This window comes from Macaca thibetana, chromosome 1, assembly GCF_024542745.1.
Source record: "Macaca thibetana thibetana isolate TM-01 chromosome 1, ASM2454274v1, whole genome shotgun sequence".
NCBI lineage: Eukaryota > Metazoa > Chordata > Mammalia > Primates > Cercopithecidae > Macaca > Macaca thibetana.
The window spans coordinates 216479052-216497903 of record NC_065578.1 but is presented as its reverse complement, the minus strand read 5'-3'; the positions used below and the strand labels follow the sequence as shown (position 1 = coordinate 216497903).

At 43.1% G+C, this 18852-nt stretch overlaps 1 protein-coding gene across 5 annotated transcripts in view; it reads right to left on the bottom strand.

Moving 5' to 3' along the window:
• EFCAB2 (EF-hand calcium binding domain 2) overlaps positions 1-18852 on the bottom strand; it is a 483350-nt gene that overhangs the window by 27593 nt on the left and 436905 nt on the right. For all 5 annotated transcript variants that reach the window (XM_050785099.1, XM_050785114.1, XM_050785124.1 and 2 more), the window contains one exon: positions 8159-8231. In XM_050785099.1, the coding sequence (XP_050641056.1) occupies positions 8159-8231 (73 nt within the window). The remainder of the gene's footprint in view (positions 1-8158; positions 8232-18852) is intronic.

The following is an 18852-nucleotide window of genomic DNA, read 5'->3' as shown; positions in this document are numbered from 1 at the left end:
AATCCAAGGATACTTACCCAATTAAGAATAACAACAGATGGAGATTTGGGACGTCTGGGGCTTGTGGTGTGCCTGGGGTAGTAGGATACCTTCCCTCCAAGATGCAAAGTGTAGGAAATGACTCAGCAGTGTCATTACATTATTTTAACAGTTACTAGGGAGTATCTGCCATACTTTGACATCACAGTCGTCTCAACAGTATAAATGTAACATTAAACCACTGATCACAGACATAAAAAAAAACTCTAACATTTATTCATGGGTTTCCTCTCTTAGTGAAATGAGTAGGGACTGAATACCATCTCAAATATTTAAAAATGCATGTATTGGGTCAGGCGTGGTCATGTTGGCGGGCGCCTGTAATCCCCGCTACTCGGGTGGCTGAGGCAAGAGAATCACTTGAACCCGGGAGGTGAAGGTTGCAGTGAGCAGAGACCATGCCACCGCACTCCAGCCTGGGCAACAGAGTGAGATTCTGTCTGAAAAGTAAGTAAATAAATGCCACTGCAGTCATTCATGGAGAAATGACAAGGCTTGGACTAAGGTAATGGATGTGAAAATGATGAGAAAGAGTTAGATTTATAATGTGAAGGTATAGATGGCAGAAATGTTTTGATGTATTATAATACTGGATTTTTTCAGAAGTCCAATTTCAATTTATTTTCACTGGTGAGCTTAATCCAGTTGCATTTATCATAATTTTTTTTTTTTTTTTTGAGACAGTCTTGCTCTGTCACCCAGGCTGGAGTGCAGTGGCGCAATCTCGGCTCACCGCAAGCTCCACCTCCAGGGTTCACACCACTCTCCTGCCTCAGCCTCCTGAGTAGCTGGGACTACAGGCACCCACCACTGCACCCGGCTAATTTTTTGTATTTTTAGTAGAGACAGGGTTTCACCGTGTTAGCCAGGATGGTCTTGATCTCCTGACCTCGTGATCCTCCCGCCTCGGCCTCCCAAAGTGCTGGGATTACAGGCGTGAGCCACTACGCCTGGCCTATTATGACTATAAGTACCATTATCTTGTGTTTTCTAGATACCTGATTATTCTATGCTTCTTTTCTGTCTTTTTGGACTGACTGAATGCCCTCTAATTCTTTCATCCTCTATATCAGTTTGGAAGTTATGCATTCAATTTCTACTCTTTTGAAGTCACCCTTAATATTTAAACACGCATACTTAATTCACTCCAATGCTTGTATTACATCTTATATGCTATAATTATCAGTGTTTTAGTTCCAACATTTAGTAACGCTCTCTTTCTAAAGATTATTACAATATTTCATTTAGATTTATATTATTAATGCTTTTCTCGGGAGTGCTGTTGCTATTTTCTGATTAATCCAATGTCAATGAAATTTCTGGGTTAAGGAGGCAAACTGTGTATCTGCATCTAACTTTACTCTCTCTCAAACCTTATGAAAATTGCAGTAAAGAAATATTTGTTAAGACAATCATATACCTACTTAGGAAGAATAGGAAAAGATATAATGGAAATAAAGTTTTGCAAGCTGCGAAGCAGATGGATGAGTGGCAATAATCCAGTAGATCTAGAAAACGGAACCCAAGACAGTAGTGAGTCAAGAATCCTCAAAAAAAACTGGTTACTTCTGGAAACGAGGGTGAGGGAGCAGGAACTAAAATTAGGGGAACTAGGGTAAAACATGTTTGAAAAGCTGTAAATCTCCTCTCAGTTTTCCCCACTGAGTGTCTGCCTCCCTCCATCCCCACAGGAGTTTAGAGATCTACCTTTTAAAGAGTGTAAACAGAAGGTGTCTGAACTGGCAGCTAGATGCTTTTGCCTCCCAAGTAGAAGACTGAAGACTCTATTCCGAAGAATCAAGCCTGTGCGAGAGAAAAATCCCCAAAACTCTGATGCTGGCGATTCCCAGATTACCCAGTGATAAAGTTTAAAGTTGACAAGTTCCAAGCATATGTTTGTTATGAACTGACAGCCAAGGTTTATCAGACAAGGAGAAAAGCTACTAACAAAAACAAAGACCAGAACAGACACAGATACCAACTTGGAGAAAACAGATTACGCAAAGAGAAGAAAACTTCAAATAAACTACCACTATTATCTTCAGAGATCTGAAACAAGAACAGGATGCTATTTAGAAAAGAATATTCAAAGAACAAAAACAAGCTACTGGAAATTTAAAACACAACAGAAATGAGAAACTCAATAAAAATAGTGGAAGAGAAAGTTCAAGAAATCTACCAGAGAGAACAAAGAGACAGAGATGGAAAATAAGTTAAAAATAAGAATATTAGGCTGGGTGCAGTGGCTCACACTTGTAATCCCAGCACTTTGGGAGGCCAAGGCGTGCGGATCACTTGAGGTCAGGCGTTCAAGACCAGCCTGGACAACATGGTGAAACACCATCTCTACTGAAAATACAAAAATTAGCCAGGCATGGTGGCATGCACCTGTAATCCCAGCATTTGGGAGGCCAAGGCAGGCAGATCACTTGAGGTCAGGTGTTCGAGACCAGCCTGGCCAACATGGTAAAAACCCTGTCTCTACTAAAAATACAAAAAAAAAAAAAAAAAAAAAAGAGAGAGAATATTAAAGACTAGTCCAGAAATACAAAAATGAATAAAAGGAGTTCCAAAAGAGAAAAAAAAAAACAAAACAAAATAATTGCAAGAAATTTTCCTGAAAACAAAAGATACAGATCACTAGTTTGAAAAGGCCCACCAGGTACCTAACACATTAGATATGTGTTCACACCAAGGTAAATCATTGTGAAATTTCAAACTCTGGGGGAAAAAACTGTCCAGGGTTTCCGGGAAAAAAAAATTTAATGGTTAGATACAAAGGATTGGGAACCGGAATGGATTTGTACAATCTCAATAGCATTACCAGGAACATGAAGAAGAGGAGTGCCTTCAGAACTCTTACTGAAGACCTGAAAAATCCAAATCCATTTAATGAAGAAAAATCCATTGAATGTAGAATTCTATATCCAGCCAAAGATTAGCATAATCAATTTCAAACATACAAATCTCAAAAATTTTACCTCCAAGGCACTCTTTTCCAAGAAGCTATCAAAGAATGTGCTAAAATGCTAGAGGAACTAGAAAGAGGAAAACTTGGGATAGAAAGAAGTGCAACCCAGAAGGAAAACAGTGGCTGCCAGGATTATCACAAAGATCCCAGAGTGATGGCTGTGCACAGAGGTCGAGGTCAACCATCACATGTAAAGGGACAGTTTTGTTAAGGACTATCATTACCATGGTCTCCCTGCCATGGTATCCTCTTTTTATCCAAGAACAGAATTCCAGGATAAGCCTGGCCCAGTTCTTATCTATCACTGACCTATCTTTACCATGTGCTGGTCAAGTTTCTGCTCACTCTTGCCCCACTCCTTGGATCTGATGAGGACCTTCATTTCATTCCTAAGTAGTTTTATGCTTTGATCTAATCCTGAAAGCCAGGGGTAGGCACTAGTGAGTTTAGAAATAAAATAGAGCAGCCAACTCCTTTTGGCCATATTCTACCGGACACTGAACACCTGGTTCGCATTACAGCTCTTCCAGATGACAACTATGGCAGCCATGAAAATTCCATTTTCTTCCTTTTAAAAAAAAAAAAAAAAAGTTGAGATCTGGGCCAGGCACGGTGGCTCACGTCTGTAATCCCAGCACTTTGGGAGGCCAAGGTCGGTGAATCACTTGAGGTCAGGAATTCGAGACCAGCCTGGCCAACATGGTGAAATCCCACCTCTACTAAAAATACGAAAATTAGCCGGGCGTGGTGGTGGCAGGTGCCTATAATCCCAGCTACTCGGGAGGCTGAGGCAGGAGAATCACTTGAAGCCAGGAGGCGGAGGTTGCAGTGAGCCGAGATCGTGCCACTGAACTCCAGCCTAGCAACAGAGCGAGACTCCATCTCAAAAAAAGAAAGAGTTGAGATCTGGCTTTGTCACCCAGGCTGGAGAGCAGTGAGCCACGATTGTGCCTCATTCCTACACTCAAGCAATCCTCTCGCCTCAGCCTCCCAATGAAATGCACCTCTTAAATCTACAATTGCAGGAAATGTAGTTGAATGATGATCCTAGCCATCATATTTGAGCCAAGGCCATCCTTCCGATGGGCTGCTCCAGGCAATAATGAAGTGTTACATCCCAGCATAATCTGGCTGAGGGAGAGGTGGGCCTAATAAGGAAAGAAAAAGACTATACACTAAAATAGCAAAAGGAATTAGGTAGGAATTGGCTCCTGAAGTAGGAGCTAGGGGAATACCCCTGGGATTGGATGAGAGTGCTTGACCAAGAGGCCTGGAATATAAAACTGGATAAGCAAGAATTCATCAACTTCAGGCACTTTCTCAGGACACAGACTTAACACTCTGGCAAGGACCCTAGGAGATGGGGCTAACTTGCTGCTATGGTGAGACCTGGAAAGGGTGAGTGACACCAAACCCTGAGTGAAGTGGCAAACTGCGCTGACAGAAGTGGGAGGGCAGAATGGGCACATAACGAGTCAGAAGACTCACCGGAGGATTCTGTTCCATGGGAGGGCGCAGACGCGCTGCTCACCAAGGGCATCAGGCTGGTGAGAAAGGCACTGGTGTCACTAAGTCTGTGATGGTGTCTTCTGCAGGCCAGGGCTGACTAGATTAGGTCATTGTAGACCTGGGTTTGTTAAATCCATGGAATGATTTGCTAGCCAGCTCTCCCATACCCAGGTAACAGAGGCCAAGCAGAGTTGTTTGAGCACAGAAGTTAAGAGGCCTCATATAATGAGCAGACAGATTGAAGAGGGAGTCAAGGGGAAAGGTGGAGATGGTTAATAGAACATAGCATGCTTAGGACCAAAACAGATGGGCAGCCAACAGAGGTGCTGCCTAACATCTACAACCAAAAAAGGGCAAGGATGGGGAAGTGGAGGCTGCAGATGGTCACCCCAATAAAAAGTCATAATCCATGCTTAGTTCCTAAGCCTGAGTCAATAATCTGACCAACACAGGTCTTACTTTTAAATCATCTTTTAGTTCTTCTTTGTAATTAGTTTAAGTTCTCCATAATTCCACTTAGGTTGGACCTTCAAAAGACATAGACCTCTAAATAACCTTTCCATTTGTATGAAAATGCCATTATCTCCTTCCAGCTCCCATACCCTGAAGACCCTAGAAGGCTCTAACTTAATATTAATAGGAGGATTATTTGGTAGCCTATATGTCAGTAATATTTTTCACTAATCCTTCTCACAGTTGCCCGTTTTTGTGATATTCCAAAAGGCAGAAAGTATTTGCAGGAAGTTGCTATTTATAGAATATGAACTGTATGGATCAAAGTTAAATGATTTTTTAAATGATCTATTTCAAGAGAAACACCAGATTTGAAATTGATCTTCAGGAAGCAAAGGGCTGAAAGTTAAAAAAATTGAAGAGAAAAGAATGTGTCTACACTAAAGTTCAAGTACATGACAACCAGAGAATTTTACACAGGTTTCAACTTTTTATAGAACAATTTTTTTGTTTGTTTGTTTGTTTGAGACAGAGTCTTGCTCTGTCACCCAGGCTGGAGTGTAGTGGTGCGATCTCGGCTCATTGCAACCTCTGCCTCCCGGGTTCAAGTGATCCTCCTCCCTCAGCCTCCCAAGTAGCTGGGATTACAAGTGTGCACCACCACACCCAGCTAATTTTTCTATTTTTAGTAGAGACAGGATTTCACCATGTTGGCCAGGCTGGTCTCAAACTCCTGACCTCAAGTGATCCACCTGCTTCAGCCTCCCAAAGTGCTGGGATTACAGGCGTGAGCCATTGCACCCAGCCTTATAAAACAATTTTAAAGCATATACAAACATACATTTAAATAGTTTGATCTCTGAAACTATTACAGAACATTTAGCAATACGACATTTACCCCTAGATGTTGACTTTTATGGAGCTTTGATTTTCTAAATGTGTTTATATGTATTCACTATTAAATATATTTAAATATGTACAAATACATACTTGTATTCATCAAATTTGTGCTTTTTTATGTGCTTTTTTCCCACTCATTTATTTAGAAAAGTTCTTTAAAAGGTAGCTATACCCAAAGCTGTTTATCAGTATAACTTAATTAGAGTAAATTGTGTTGGTATACAAATACAGAAAAATATTTACAGAGCTTAATAGCTCAGTGGCCACTATTGGTAAATAAGTATTCTAAATATCTGTAATTCTCAAAGGTTGTGTCACGTCCCTAAAAAAGGGTAAAAATAAAATAAAACTTTAGGACCTAAGCACCCACTGTGGCTAATTGCCCAAACCAGTGGAGATATTATCCTAGAGAGCCACCTGCAGTGCAAGCAAACTCAAGTATGTGCTACGTGCCCACCAAGTAACAGTTGATTCCTCGGTTATTAAATTTAATCCTCATAAAAACACTTTCATATTATTATACTCCTTTTGCAGATGTGAAACCAAGCTTTGAAGGATTAAGTGGCTCATGGAAGGCCACATGGCTCTAAGTTGTAACTGTGGAGTTTGAACTCAGATCTTCTAGTATTAGATGTGGTATCTGGTCTACTTTGGCACAGAAACCCATAGATCAGGAGTTGGCAAACTTTTTCTGCAAATGCCAGATGGTAAATATCTTGAGCTTTCCAAGCCGTAGGTTCTTTGTTGCAACTACTGAACTCTGCCCGTGTAGTCAGTAGTTCTATATCAACCATAGATAATATACAAATAAATGAGTTTAGCTGTGTTTCAGTGAAACTTTATTTACATGCACATGTGGTAGGCAGGATTTGGCCAGGGGCCATGATTTGCTAACTCCTGATAGCGATTAAAACATACAAACAAACCATAAAGGGACTAGACTCTAGAGATCCTCCTTTTCTGACCTTCGGAGGTATTTTTCATTATTGCTCCACTTACTATCCTGAGCATGTGATGATGATGATTTCGCTGTAAATTCATCCTCTAGTTCTTACCTCTTCCACGGTGCCAGCTTGCTTCTCCCTAACACTAGTTCCAGCTTTGTGCAGATACACTTTAAGGCAGCAATCAGTATCTTTTTTTAATGTGAGCACCAATTCAGGAAAAACAAGCTTTTTCTCTTACTCGTGGTAAAAACAGCTTTATAGAACCCCAAAAGGTAGAAACAACGTGTTCTTACAACTTAGATTCCTTACCGAACATTTCCAAATGCTTAAAAACATTGCTACTGCTTTTTGGTCACCAAGGTGCTAATATATGTGCAGCAGAATCATCTTTCTAATCTTCCATTCCTTAACTTTATATGATGCTTTAGGATTCAAAACATGTATTCTTGTACCTTCTTTCATTTATCTTTGAAGCAAACTTTGAACTGTTATTATTATGGAGAAACTGATACTCAACAGGGGTTAAGTGACTCACCACGGTCACAATTCCTTCTCTCCAACTTAATATTGAACAAGCAGGTACTGTGCTAGGTGCAAAATAAACAGATAAAATTCCACTTCCTTCCCTGTCTCTCTTATCCCCTTCGCCATCCCCAGACTTCACCAAAATCTTTGTGCCTAGATAAGCAATTCTGAAAAGATTCTTCTCCTGGCCAGGTAGCTTTTTCCCCCTTAAAGTCTCCGTTGTTGAACCAAATGCTGCATTTGAAACGAGATCAGAGACCTTTCTGGAAAGTCAAACGGAGCATGAAGCGCTCTCATCTCGGCTGCTCATCCACTGCCTTATGCGATCCTTCTCTTCACGGACTCATCTCCACTATTACACATGACTCGTTTTTAAAATTCTTAGACTCTCTGGTCAACGTAAAGTTCATTCTTAATATTTTATTCAGTTTACCATTTGTTCTAAACGTTAGTTTTATTTCCCCAAATAAATAAAAATTCCTTACTGCCTCTGCCAATAGCCTTTCTGCATACAGTGAGCCCCGTGCACCTACTGACCTGTCTTCAGCTGATTTTACAGGGAGGATCATTTCCACAGTGGGTTCTTTATTTGATCAGTTGTGTTACTTGTTCATAGTCATTTCTTCAAGATCTGCTCTTAACTCTTTCAGATTTTATTGGTTGGCTAATATGAATAGTTACCCTAGTATTTCCACTGAGCACATTCAGTAGTTCAGGGCATTTTTTTTTAGTTTCAGGTAAGGATTGTTTTTAATTACAAGGAGTAGCTGTCACACAGTGAGCCGGTTGAATGAAACTTTTTCACCCTACTCACCTCTGCAATCAGATCATGCAGCTCTCCTTCAGTAGGGCAGCATCCTAATGACCTGATAATTGTTCCAATCTCTCTGGGGAAAAAAAAAAGTTTTCAATGGTTTTAGAATATAAACTCTGAAAAGGCTATGTTTCTCCAAATTTCCTCAGAGCATATTTTGTGACATAGGAAACCAAATCCCTCCAGTATTGCCTCATGATTATAAAAGATATTTTCCTAGTCGGGCGAGGTGGCGGGCGCCTGTAGTCCCGGCTACTCGGGAGGCTGAGGCAGGAGAATGGCGTAAAAACCCGGGAGGCAGAGCTTGCAGTGAGCTGAGATCCGGCCACTGCACTCCAGCCTGGGCGACACAGCGAGACTCTGTCTCAAAAAAAAAAAAAAAAAAAAAAAAAAAAAAAAAGATATTTTCTGGGGAAAGAAAAAGGAAGCTAAGTGAACCAAAGAAATATGAACGAAATGGCTTCATTGACTGGCAAACACCTTGCCTGAGCCAATATAAAAAAGTTCTAGAAAGAAAAAGAAACGTTGGCCATGTACTAACTGACTTTAAGTGTTACTTAATTCTTTTGAGCCTCAGTTTCCACACCTGTAAAATGGGAATGATAATGTCTACCGCAGAGTTTTGCAGTGAAGTTGACATTAGTATCAGAGTGTTAAAAGCATGGCCTCTAGCACCAAACCACTAGGGTTCAAATCCCAGCTCTGTGACTTACTGGATTGGAGAAGTCACCTACCTAATCAATGTGCACATAAGCCTACCTGGTAGGTAAAACACAGTGACTTCCTTCAAACACTAAGAACCAGGATGGGGGACACACTAAGGGTTAAATAATAAGAGCTATCATAAAACAAAGCACATCTCCTGGCAGAGCAGCTACTCAATAAATATTAGTTATTCACCTCTCCCTGCCCCAATCATAATGTAGTTCAATTCCACAAATAACCTAAGAAAAGTATAAATGCTATTCAGTACTCTCTGAATATTAAGACAGGGGATGTGTAATTGATTACGACATACTTCCATTCAAAAGTATTAAAATTAAAGTTGTAATGTTTGAAAGTTAATTTAATTTCACAAATATTCACTTAACTAGAATAGTTAATTTCTTTACCATTCTGGATAATTTTAGCAGTATTATATTTACTCCCTATTTTACAAAGAAAACATTTTAAATAAGAATTTTAAATTTCTTCACTGAAAGAGGTTGCAGAATGAGTATCAACTTGAAAGTACAATCTAAAAAAAAAAAAAAAAGTAAAATCTAAAGTCAGTAACTATGGAATATAGGATTCTTTTCACTTACTGATCTTTCTTCTTAATAAATGAAGGGCCAACAAAACATGTACTATCCTCACGTCAAGTATATTTCCTTGTTTCCCCTGTTTTCTTGTTTTTTTCTTTCATATAGCAAAGGTATTATTATTATTATTATTAGAAAGGGTCTCACTTTCGTTGCCCACGCTAGAGTGCAGTGATGCAATCTCGGCTCACTGCAGCCTTGACTTCTCAAAACTCAGGTGATCCTCCCACCACAGCCTCCCAAGTAGCTGGGGCTACAGATGTGTGCCACCGCACCCGGCTAATCGCACACTCTCACACTTACTGCAGGCAAGAGTTTCGAAGCAGGGCAACACAAATCTCACATTCTCACACTGATTGGAGCTAAATAAGTTGGTCTCAGGGAGGTAGAGAGTAGAATGGTGGTTACCAGAGGCTGGGAAGGGAAGAGGAAAAGGAGGACAAAGAGAAATTGGGTTAATAAGAACAAAAATATAGTTAGATAGAAGAAGTAAGTTCTAGTATTTGATAGTACAGTAGGAAAATTACAGTTAACAATAATTTATTCTATTTCCAAAACAGCAAGAAGAGAAGAATTATAATGTTCCCAACACAAAGATAAACATTTGAGGTGAGGGATACCCCAATTACCCTGACTTGACCATTACACATTGTATGCAGTTATCAAAATAGCACATGGACCTCATACATATGTACAACCATGGTATCTCGATTTTTTAATTACCAAAAAACAAAAAAGATTTTTGAAGGGGACAAGATGGGGGAAAAGACAAATTCTAGCCCCGCGCTAGACCAAACAGCAGCCACCAACTACATCTAGCGATTACGCATTTGAAATGTGATGACTACAAATGGACATGTGTTGCCAGTGTAAAATATACACTGACTTCAAAAGCTTAGTATGAAAAAGAAAATGCAAAATAGCTCATTAATAGTTTTTAATATTGGTTACATGTTGAAATAACATTTTAGACACATTGGGTTAGATAAGTTGTTAAAATTAATTTTACTTGTGTTAAATTATTAGGTTCGTGCGAAATTGTGGGTTTGCCATTAAAAGGGCAAAAACTGCAATTACTTTTGTACCAACCTACAAGTTTAGCCTAAAGCTGACTCCTTACATGTTTTAAGCTTGACCTAGAGGCTTCTGCATATACAGTGAACTGCAGCCTAACTGGACGTTGTAACAGACATAACCTACTCACGCCCCAGTCACAGCGTTTCGGCCAATCACAGCCAACGCTTCAAACCTTGTTCAAAAGAGGCCAACTTCGAGCTGTAACCAAGCCAGCTGCTTCTGCACCGCGCTTCCATTTCCCGCACGTCACTTTCCCTTTTCTTGGAGAGGTGAACTGATTCTCAGATGATTCTTTGCTCAATTAAATTCTGTTAAATTCCATTCATCTAAAGTTTTTCTTTCAACAACCTGTTTCTTTTTTACTTAAAAAAATGTGGCTAACAGAAAATGGAAAGTGATATACTATGCAAACTCTTTCTGCACAGGGCTTTTCTAGGGAAGAGCTTCCATCAGGAGTCAGACTGTGAGAAGAGAGCAGAGAAGGAGAAAGTGAGAATTACACTGTGCTGCGTCAGCTACAGAAGCCTCCTTGTTCCTCTCTGAGACACTCCCAGCTACTCAGGAGGCTGAGGCAGGAGAATCACCTGAACCCAGGAGGCGGAGGTTGCAGCGAGCCGAGATGGCGCCACCGCACCCCAGCCTGGGCGACAGAGGGAGAGTCTTTCTCAAAAAAAAAAAAAGTATTAAGCAAATGTAAGGTGTGGAAATTTGTGTCACAACCTCATATACGGTACGTGAGTAACCTGAGTATAAAATGTCTACCTGGGGTACAGTATTGACAGGATACACGAAGAGCTGGTAACATTCACTGGAGGGTGGAGAATGCCTTGGAGAGAGTGGGTGGCAGGGGCAAAGGCTGGAGGAAGTCCTTTCGCCATCTACCTTTTGAATCGTTTGTATTACAAACAAATGAATACATACATTTTAAATTAAGTAACTTAGTCCCAGCTACTAGGGAGGCTGGGGCAGGAGGACAGCTGGAGGCCACGGGTTCAAGGCTGCAGTGAGCTATTACACACCTGTAAATGGCTACTGCACTCCAGCCTGGGCAGCACCGCAAGACCCTGTCTCTAAAAAGATTTTTAAACAAAACAACTTAGAACTTCATAAAATGAATATTCTGGCTGGATGATAAAAGGCTATAATTGTCTTAAACACGTTAAGAGAAGCACAGTCTGACCCAGGGATAGGCAGCGAGGGGCAAGAAGAGCAAATGAACCTAAGACAGAGGTGGAAGGAGTCGTCAGACTTCATGAGGGAGAGGAAGGTCAGAAGAGTTAAGAATTTCTTATCAGTTGGTAATGAGTTACCAATATCAAGGACTGCATCAATCACTGAGCTCAGAAAACGGAAGGAGAAACAGGTCAGGCGCAGTGGCTCACATCTACAATCCCAGCACTCTGGGAGGCTGAGGGTGGGAGCATCACTTGAGGCCAGGATTTCGAGACCAGCCTGGGCAACACAGCAAGACCGCCATGTCTACAAAAAATTTTCAAAAGTACTTGAGTGTGGTGGCATGTGCCTGTAGTCCCAGCTACTCAGGAGACAGAGATGGGAGGATCGGTTGAGCCAAGGAGTTCAAGGCTGCAGTGGACTATGATCCTGCAATTGTACTCCAGCCCGGGTGACAGTGTGAGATCTGTCTCTAAAAGAAATACATGTGCAAAATAAATAAAAATAAAATTTTTAAAAGGAAGTAAAAAAGTTTGGGTGGAGGGAGATGAAGAGTTCAATCTGGCATGTGCTGAATTTCCAACATGCTTGTTCTTGCTGGTTATGCCATGAAAACCCTGGCCATCTCTCAGGGTTACGTCGCAGTGAGCAGCCTCGAGAGATGACGCAATGTCTCCCTCCAGGCCAAAGAGCAGGCTTGCTTCCTGCTTGCTATAAAAGCAGTAGATATCCCCTGTTCTGTTCCCTGAAATTCTCTGTTCTGAAAGCTCTGTTCCCTTTCTATAATGCCAACCATTGCCTGTGCAGGCATCCAGCTGGGCCCATCACCAGGAAAAGGTGAGGGCAGGAGAAACTGTCACCCACAAGCTGATGCTCATGTTGCCTGCTGTGCCAAGAGGAATGAAGTCCTTTGTCACTGACCCAGGAGTCTCAAGTCTTGTGCCAACATCCATGGAACAGTAACAAGCTAACTTACTAGCTTACAAGTGGGGTAAATCAAACCACAGACTTTGCCGGGCGCGGTGGCTCACGCCTGTAATCCCAGCACTTTGGGAGGCCGAGGCGGGCAGATCACAAGGTCAGGAGATCGAGACCACAGTGAAACCCCATCTCTACTAAAAATACAAAAAATTAGCCAGGCGCGGTTGTGGGCGCCTGTAGTCCCATACTCGGGAGGCTGAGGCAGGAGAATGGCGTGAACCCGGGAGGCGGAGCTTGCAGTGAGCCGAGATCGCGCCACTGCACTCCAGCCTGGGCGACAGAGCAAGACTCCGTCTCAAAAAAAAAAAAAAACCACAGACTTGATACTCCTAAGAGTGTGAAGTGCAGGAGAAGGATCAGGCTGGAGACGTGGATCTGGTCATGAAGGCACAGGAGCAGAATTCCTCTAAGTAGAATGTATTGGCTAGGAGAGACAAGGAAGAGGTCTGAGGAGTACCCACATTCAAGGAATGATCCAAGAAAGAGGAACCTGCACGAGAGACGGAGCACAGGAGCCAGAGAGGGAAGTGAACATCCGGGAGAGGGCCGTGGCACGGAGGCTAAGGAAAAAGAAAATGGAAAGTCATCCTTGGCTTTCCAATGCTGCTGAGAGGTCAAGGGAGGTAAATTCTGAGAAATATCCACTGGAGTTAGTAAAAAAGGAGATCAGCTATGATTTGACAAGGGCAGTCTCTGTTGAAGGTGGAGGAGAAATTAGATTGCAGTGGGTCAAGAAGTGAAGGGGAGAAGTCACGTGTGGTGGCAGGTGCCTGCAGTCCCAGCTACTCAGGAGGCTGAGGTGCGAGGATTGCTCGAGCCCGGGGGAAGTGGGGGCGAAGGTTGCAGTGAGCAGAGATCACAATGTGAACAGCCAGTGCGCTCGGCACTCCAGCCTGGGCAACATACACAGACCCCCACATTAAATGGGCAACATACACAGACCCCCACATTAAAAAACAAACATACAAAAATCCCAAAAACAAACAGAAGGGGAGGGAAGGGGTGTCTGGAGAGGAACATGGTGTTAAAGAGGATGTTTTTTCTTTTTTGATACTGAAAACCTGAAAGATGCAAGCATATTTCAATGCTACTGGGAATGAGCCCTTGCAAAGAAGGCTGACGAGGGCCTTGTTCACCAGGTGGGTGGGCTTCAGGCTGACGAGGGCCTTGTTCACCAGGTGGGTGGGCTTCAGGCTGACGAGGGCCTTGTTCACCAGGTGGGTGGGCTTCAGGCTGACGAGGGCCTTGTTCACCAGGTGGGTGGGCTTCAGGAGAGGGTGAGAAGGCCTGGGCCACTTAGTGCTCAGTGTTCTTGCAGCCACCCCTATCCTAGGTCCTGCCACCTGCACGTTGCTACATGTAAGAGAACAGCAATTTCTTCCCTATCATAGGAAATTTCCCTCTCCCTCTTTCCACATCCCCTTGAGGAACCCATCACCATCCTCTTCTTTGCTGAGCAAATCTGCTATGGTCTCATCTCACCGGGTAGACCACAGAAAACAAAGCCCACATGATGGGACATCTTCCAGGCAGTAAGCAGCTTCTTTCTCTCTAGTCTCGAATAACAAAGGCCTCATGATATAAGAAAAAAAGGCAGATTATTTTGCTGATGAGGCCAGAGTGGCCTAAAGAACAATAACCATGGCTTCCTCAAGAACTCACCCTGTACACCCACAAACTGCTCCACGAGCTCACCTACATCTCACCCACCTTCTTCTCCTTCTCTGCTGCACTGGACGAGCTTCCTTCCTCTCCACGAGCTCACCTACATCTCACCCACCTTCTTCTCCTCTACTGCACTGGACGAGCTTCCTTCCTCTTGTGGAAAGCGAATCTCCTCATTGAGCTCTGGGGCCCTGGAAGCTGTGCTAAGGCTCCCTGTGGCTGGGCCTCGTGTAGACGACATGGATGCTGTCCCTGCCTCAGGCCTAGACAGCTCATGAGCACAATGCTTTTCCTCTCTCCACTTTCTCCCAGAGACTGCACTAAGCCTTGGGGTCCCAGAACAGCAAGTCTTCTCTGAGTATCACTGATGGGTTCTTGGAAACTGCAACTGTAAGCAAAAGGACATATAACAAAACCATTTCTTTTCTCATTAATTTTGTAACAACATTATTCAAAGACTTGCTATACGTCATTTCATTTTAAAGGTGCAGTTTACAACAACTGATTGAAAGGTTAAGAGAAAACTTACTGTACAATATAAGAGACTAAAAGAAGCCACAAAAACTACTAATATTAACTTTTTATTGGTCTTGACAAGTAGGGGTACAAGATTTAATCGGACTTAGAAAAGTAATGTGACTTATCCGTTCTCTCAAGTTGTAGCAGACAGTTCCTATCTGTACCCCTAGTTTGTCTTCGGAAATGGGATGATGAAGAAACTCGCACATAAAGACTTCGCCGTCCTCTGCGTAGCACAGGGCAAGGTCCTCTGCTGAGAGCGAAAGGGACGGAAGAAGAGACAGTCTGAGCTGTGTCTGGGCTCCCTCCAGTACTTAACATCACCACAACTTGCCTCCAGGCCCGTATATTTCAAGATGGCAAGCCTCCTCCTCACTCTCACATTCTAAAACCTGCCCTTCTCCTGATGTGCTGGATATTTCTGGGTGCCCCCTAGAGGCCCCCTCTATTCTTCTCCACCTGCCCAGTTTCTCCATCTGACTGACCTCTGCTTTTGTGCCAGGCTCCCTTGCCTCAGGCTCCCTGCTGTGTGCAGTCAACACGAGGCATGGCATGCATCTCCCACTGCTGCGTAACAAGCTGCCTGCCACAGAGGGATTGAATCAACAAGGGCTTATTCTTTTCCACCGTTCTGCGGGTTGGCTGCGTGGTTCCTCCAGTAGTATGGCCTAGGCTCACTCGTGGAGCTGTGCTCAGCAGTTAATCTACACATGGCTGCTCAATCCTCTACACTCAGCCACTCAAAATGGCCACTGTCACCACCCTGAACTCTCTGGGCCCTTCACCCTCCATCCCGCCTCCTGTTAATCCATAACCCTGAACATCTCTAATTTTCACTTTCTTTGTTCCTGCAAAGCACTGCTGCAATAAATAATAAAATAAAATAAAATAAAATAAAATAAAATAAAATAAAATAAAATAAAATACCATGGCCTACTACAGATTCACCCCATCCAACATCAAATCTGTCCTGGCTGTTGCCTGACAGTCCTCTCAGTCGTCTGCTGGCTTCCTGGCAAGCTCCCTCCAAACCGCTATTCTGGAGCATCTCTTGCCTCAAGCTCCAAAGTACTCCCTCCCTTCATCTCAGAAAACGTCCTTATCACCCATTTCACTCAACAGATGTGAACTGCACAATCACTGGGTGCTATGATTAATCCTCATGTCACCTTTACGGTCGCTGACTTTGTACCACTTTAGAGGAATGTCCTATAGCTCTTGCCTCGTGCGCTTAGCCTTGGAGAAATTAAAAGTGCTCCTCCTCAATGAAGCAAATCTACCCCTTAGTTTTTCGTTTCCACACTCAGCTCTTGTTCTTCACATGCTTACCTCTCCCTCTCAGTATCTTCATTCTTTTCTTTATTAGCTGTTTCCTCTTTTGCCTTGAAATATTCAGGTATCTTCCTTATCTTGAACAAAACTGATAGGTGCTTTGCCAATCTCAACCATTCTATTTCCAGACTTCCTTTCACTAATCACAGTATTTCTTCTAAATGGCTTGTCTTGTAACTGTCAGCTTCATGTCGCACTCATCCACCCCATGCCTCACCACTCTGCAGAATCCTGCCATCACTAGCCTTCCACTGCTCAGCCAATCAGCCAATGTCTCCCTCCCACTCCCTCCTTTCCCTCCTCATCTCCACTCCCCTTTCTCCCCTAACCTCCTTACTGTCCCCTCCCCCATGCTTCTGGCTGAAAATAATCTCCAGGGTTTTGTCTTCCTTTTTGGTGGGGCGGGGGGTGTTGGGTTGGGTTGGGGGGATAGGGTCTTGCTCTGTTATCCAGGCTGGAGAAGTGGCACGATCACACTCACTACAGACTCAAACTCCTGGGCTCAAGTGATTCTCCTGCTTCGGCCTTCCAAGCAGCTGAGACTACAAGTACACATCATCATGCCCAGCTAATTTTTTTTTTTTTAATAGAAACAGGGTCTCGCTATGTTGCCCAGGCTCGTCTTGAACTCCTGGGCTCGAGTGATCCTCCCACCTCAGCCTCCCAAAGTACTGGGATTAAAGGTGTGAGCCTGGCCAGGTTGCTACAGTTTAAAATATTAGAGAAGGTGGCCTGGGAACATGGCAAGAACCCATCTCTACAAAAAATTTTTAAAAAATTATTGGGAGGCCAGGCACGGTGGCTCACGCCTATAATCCCAGCACTTTGGGAGGCCAAGGCAGGCAGATCACTAGGTCAGGAGTTCAAGACCAGCCTGGCCAATATGGTGAAACCCTGTCTCTACTAAAAATACAAATATTAGTTGGGTGTGGTGGCGCACGCCTGTAATCCCAGCTACCTGGGAGGCTGAGGCAGCAGAATCACTTGAACCCAGGAGGTGGAGGCTGCAGTGAGCCGAGATTGTGCCACTGCACTCTCCAGCCTGGGTGACAGAGTGAGACTCAGTCTCAAAAAAAAAAAAAAAAAAAAAATTATTGGGGTGTGGGTGTGGTGGTACATGCCTGTAGTTCCAGCTCCTTGGGGGAGGATTACTTGAGCCCAGGAGGTTGAGGCTGCAGTGAGCCAAGATCGTGGCACTGCACTCCAGCCTAGGCAACAGAGGGAAACTCTGTCTCAAAATAAATAAACAAAATATTACAGAAGGCTGAGAGAATAAGCAGAATCTTAGATCTGGACAAAAAGACCACTGACCTTAATAAGAGCACTTGCAGACAAGAAAAAGAGGAAGAAAAAACTCCAGAAGAGAGCCAGCAAAAAGAAAATTTAGATCATAAGTATAGAGTACACCATGGAGAAATATGGCTACGAAAGAGAATGCACATCCTAACCAACAGCTGAGAGTTCCACAGCACTCACTGTGTGCCAGGGACTGCTCTGACACAGTAACCCACAGATTAACTCATTGAACCCTCACAACGACTAGGAGGGAGGTACTATTATTGTCTCCACTTTACAAATAGAAAACTAAAGCTCAAAGACATTAAATAATTTGTCAGGGATCACGTATAGTTAATATTCAGGTAGTGACCCCCTTAGCACTAGAGAAATACAGGTAAGAGCTGGGGGAGAAGTCTGACAAGAAGGATGAATATAAAACGGGGATGAGGGCCGAGCACGGTGGTTCACGCCTGTAATCCCAGGACTTTGGGAGGCCAAGGCGGGCAGATCACCTGAAGTCAGGAGTTCGGGACCAGCCTGGCCAACATGGTGAAACCCCCGTCTCTACTAACAAGAGTGAAACCCCGTCTCAAAAAAAAAAAAAGAAAGAAAGAAAAAAGAAAAAAAAAAAAAAAAAAAAAAACGGGGATAAGAACAAAAGAAAGCCACTCACAATGGAAGAAAAGTAGATTAAGTAGCTTTCTGGCTCAAGAATGAACATCTCCTCTAGGTCTTCTAGGAGGAACAGTCCTCACATCCCTCTCCCCTTATACCAGGATCATGATCTGCATGGATGTGAGAAAAAATAGCCTCTAGCCATCAGGCTCCTATTAGCAGAATCCAGTTTGACAGTGTCTTATTACGTGTGCCAGACTCTGGTGTAAGGTGCTTTAAATATTCTTCCTCACTTCTTCCTCATGACAGCTTTGTGCGATAGGTACTATTTTACAGATGAGGAAAAATGAACCACAGAAAGGTTAAGAAATTTTCCCAAGATCACGCTGGTAGCAAATGGTACAAATGGGATTCACACACCCAGTCTAGCACCCACGCCACCCGCCACTGCAACTGCTGCCTCTCATAAATCTCAGTCAAGCATTCAGACTTAAAGGAGAACTTCCTAACTATAGCACAGTGCTTCCAAAGACAGCTGTGGATATTCCAACCCACGGGAGCTCTCGCCATAGATCCAGGGCCGCAAACTGTTGACCCAAGTGACAAAGTTGGCCATCAGATATTTTTTGTTGTTGTTGTTTTTGTTTTTTATTTCTTCTTATTTCCATTTTATTTAGTCTAGGATTGGCGTGTTTATTCGTTTAGGTGGGGCATGCATACATGTCATGAGCACTGTATAAACTCTGATTCTCA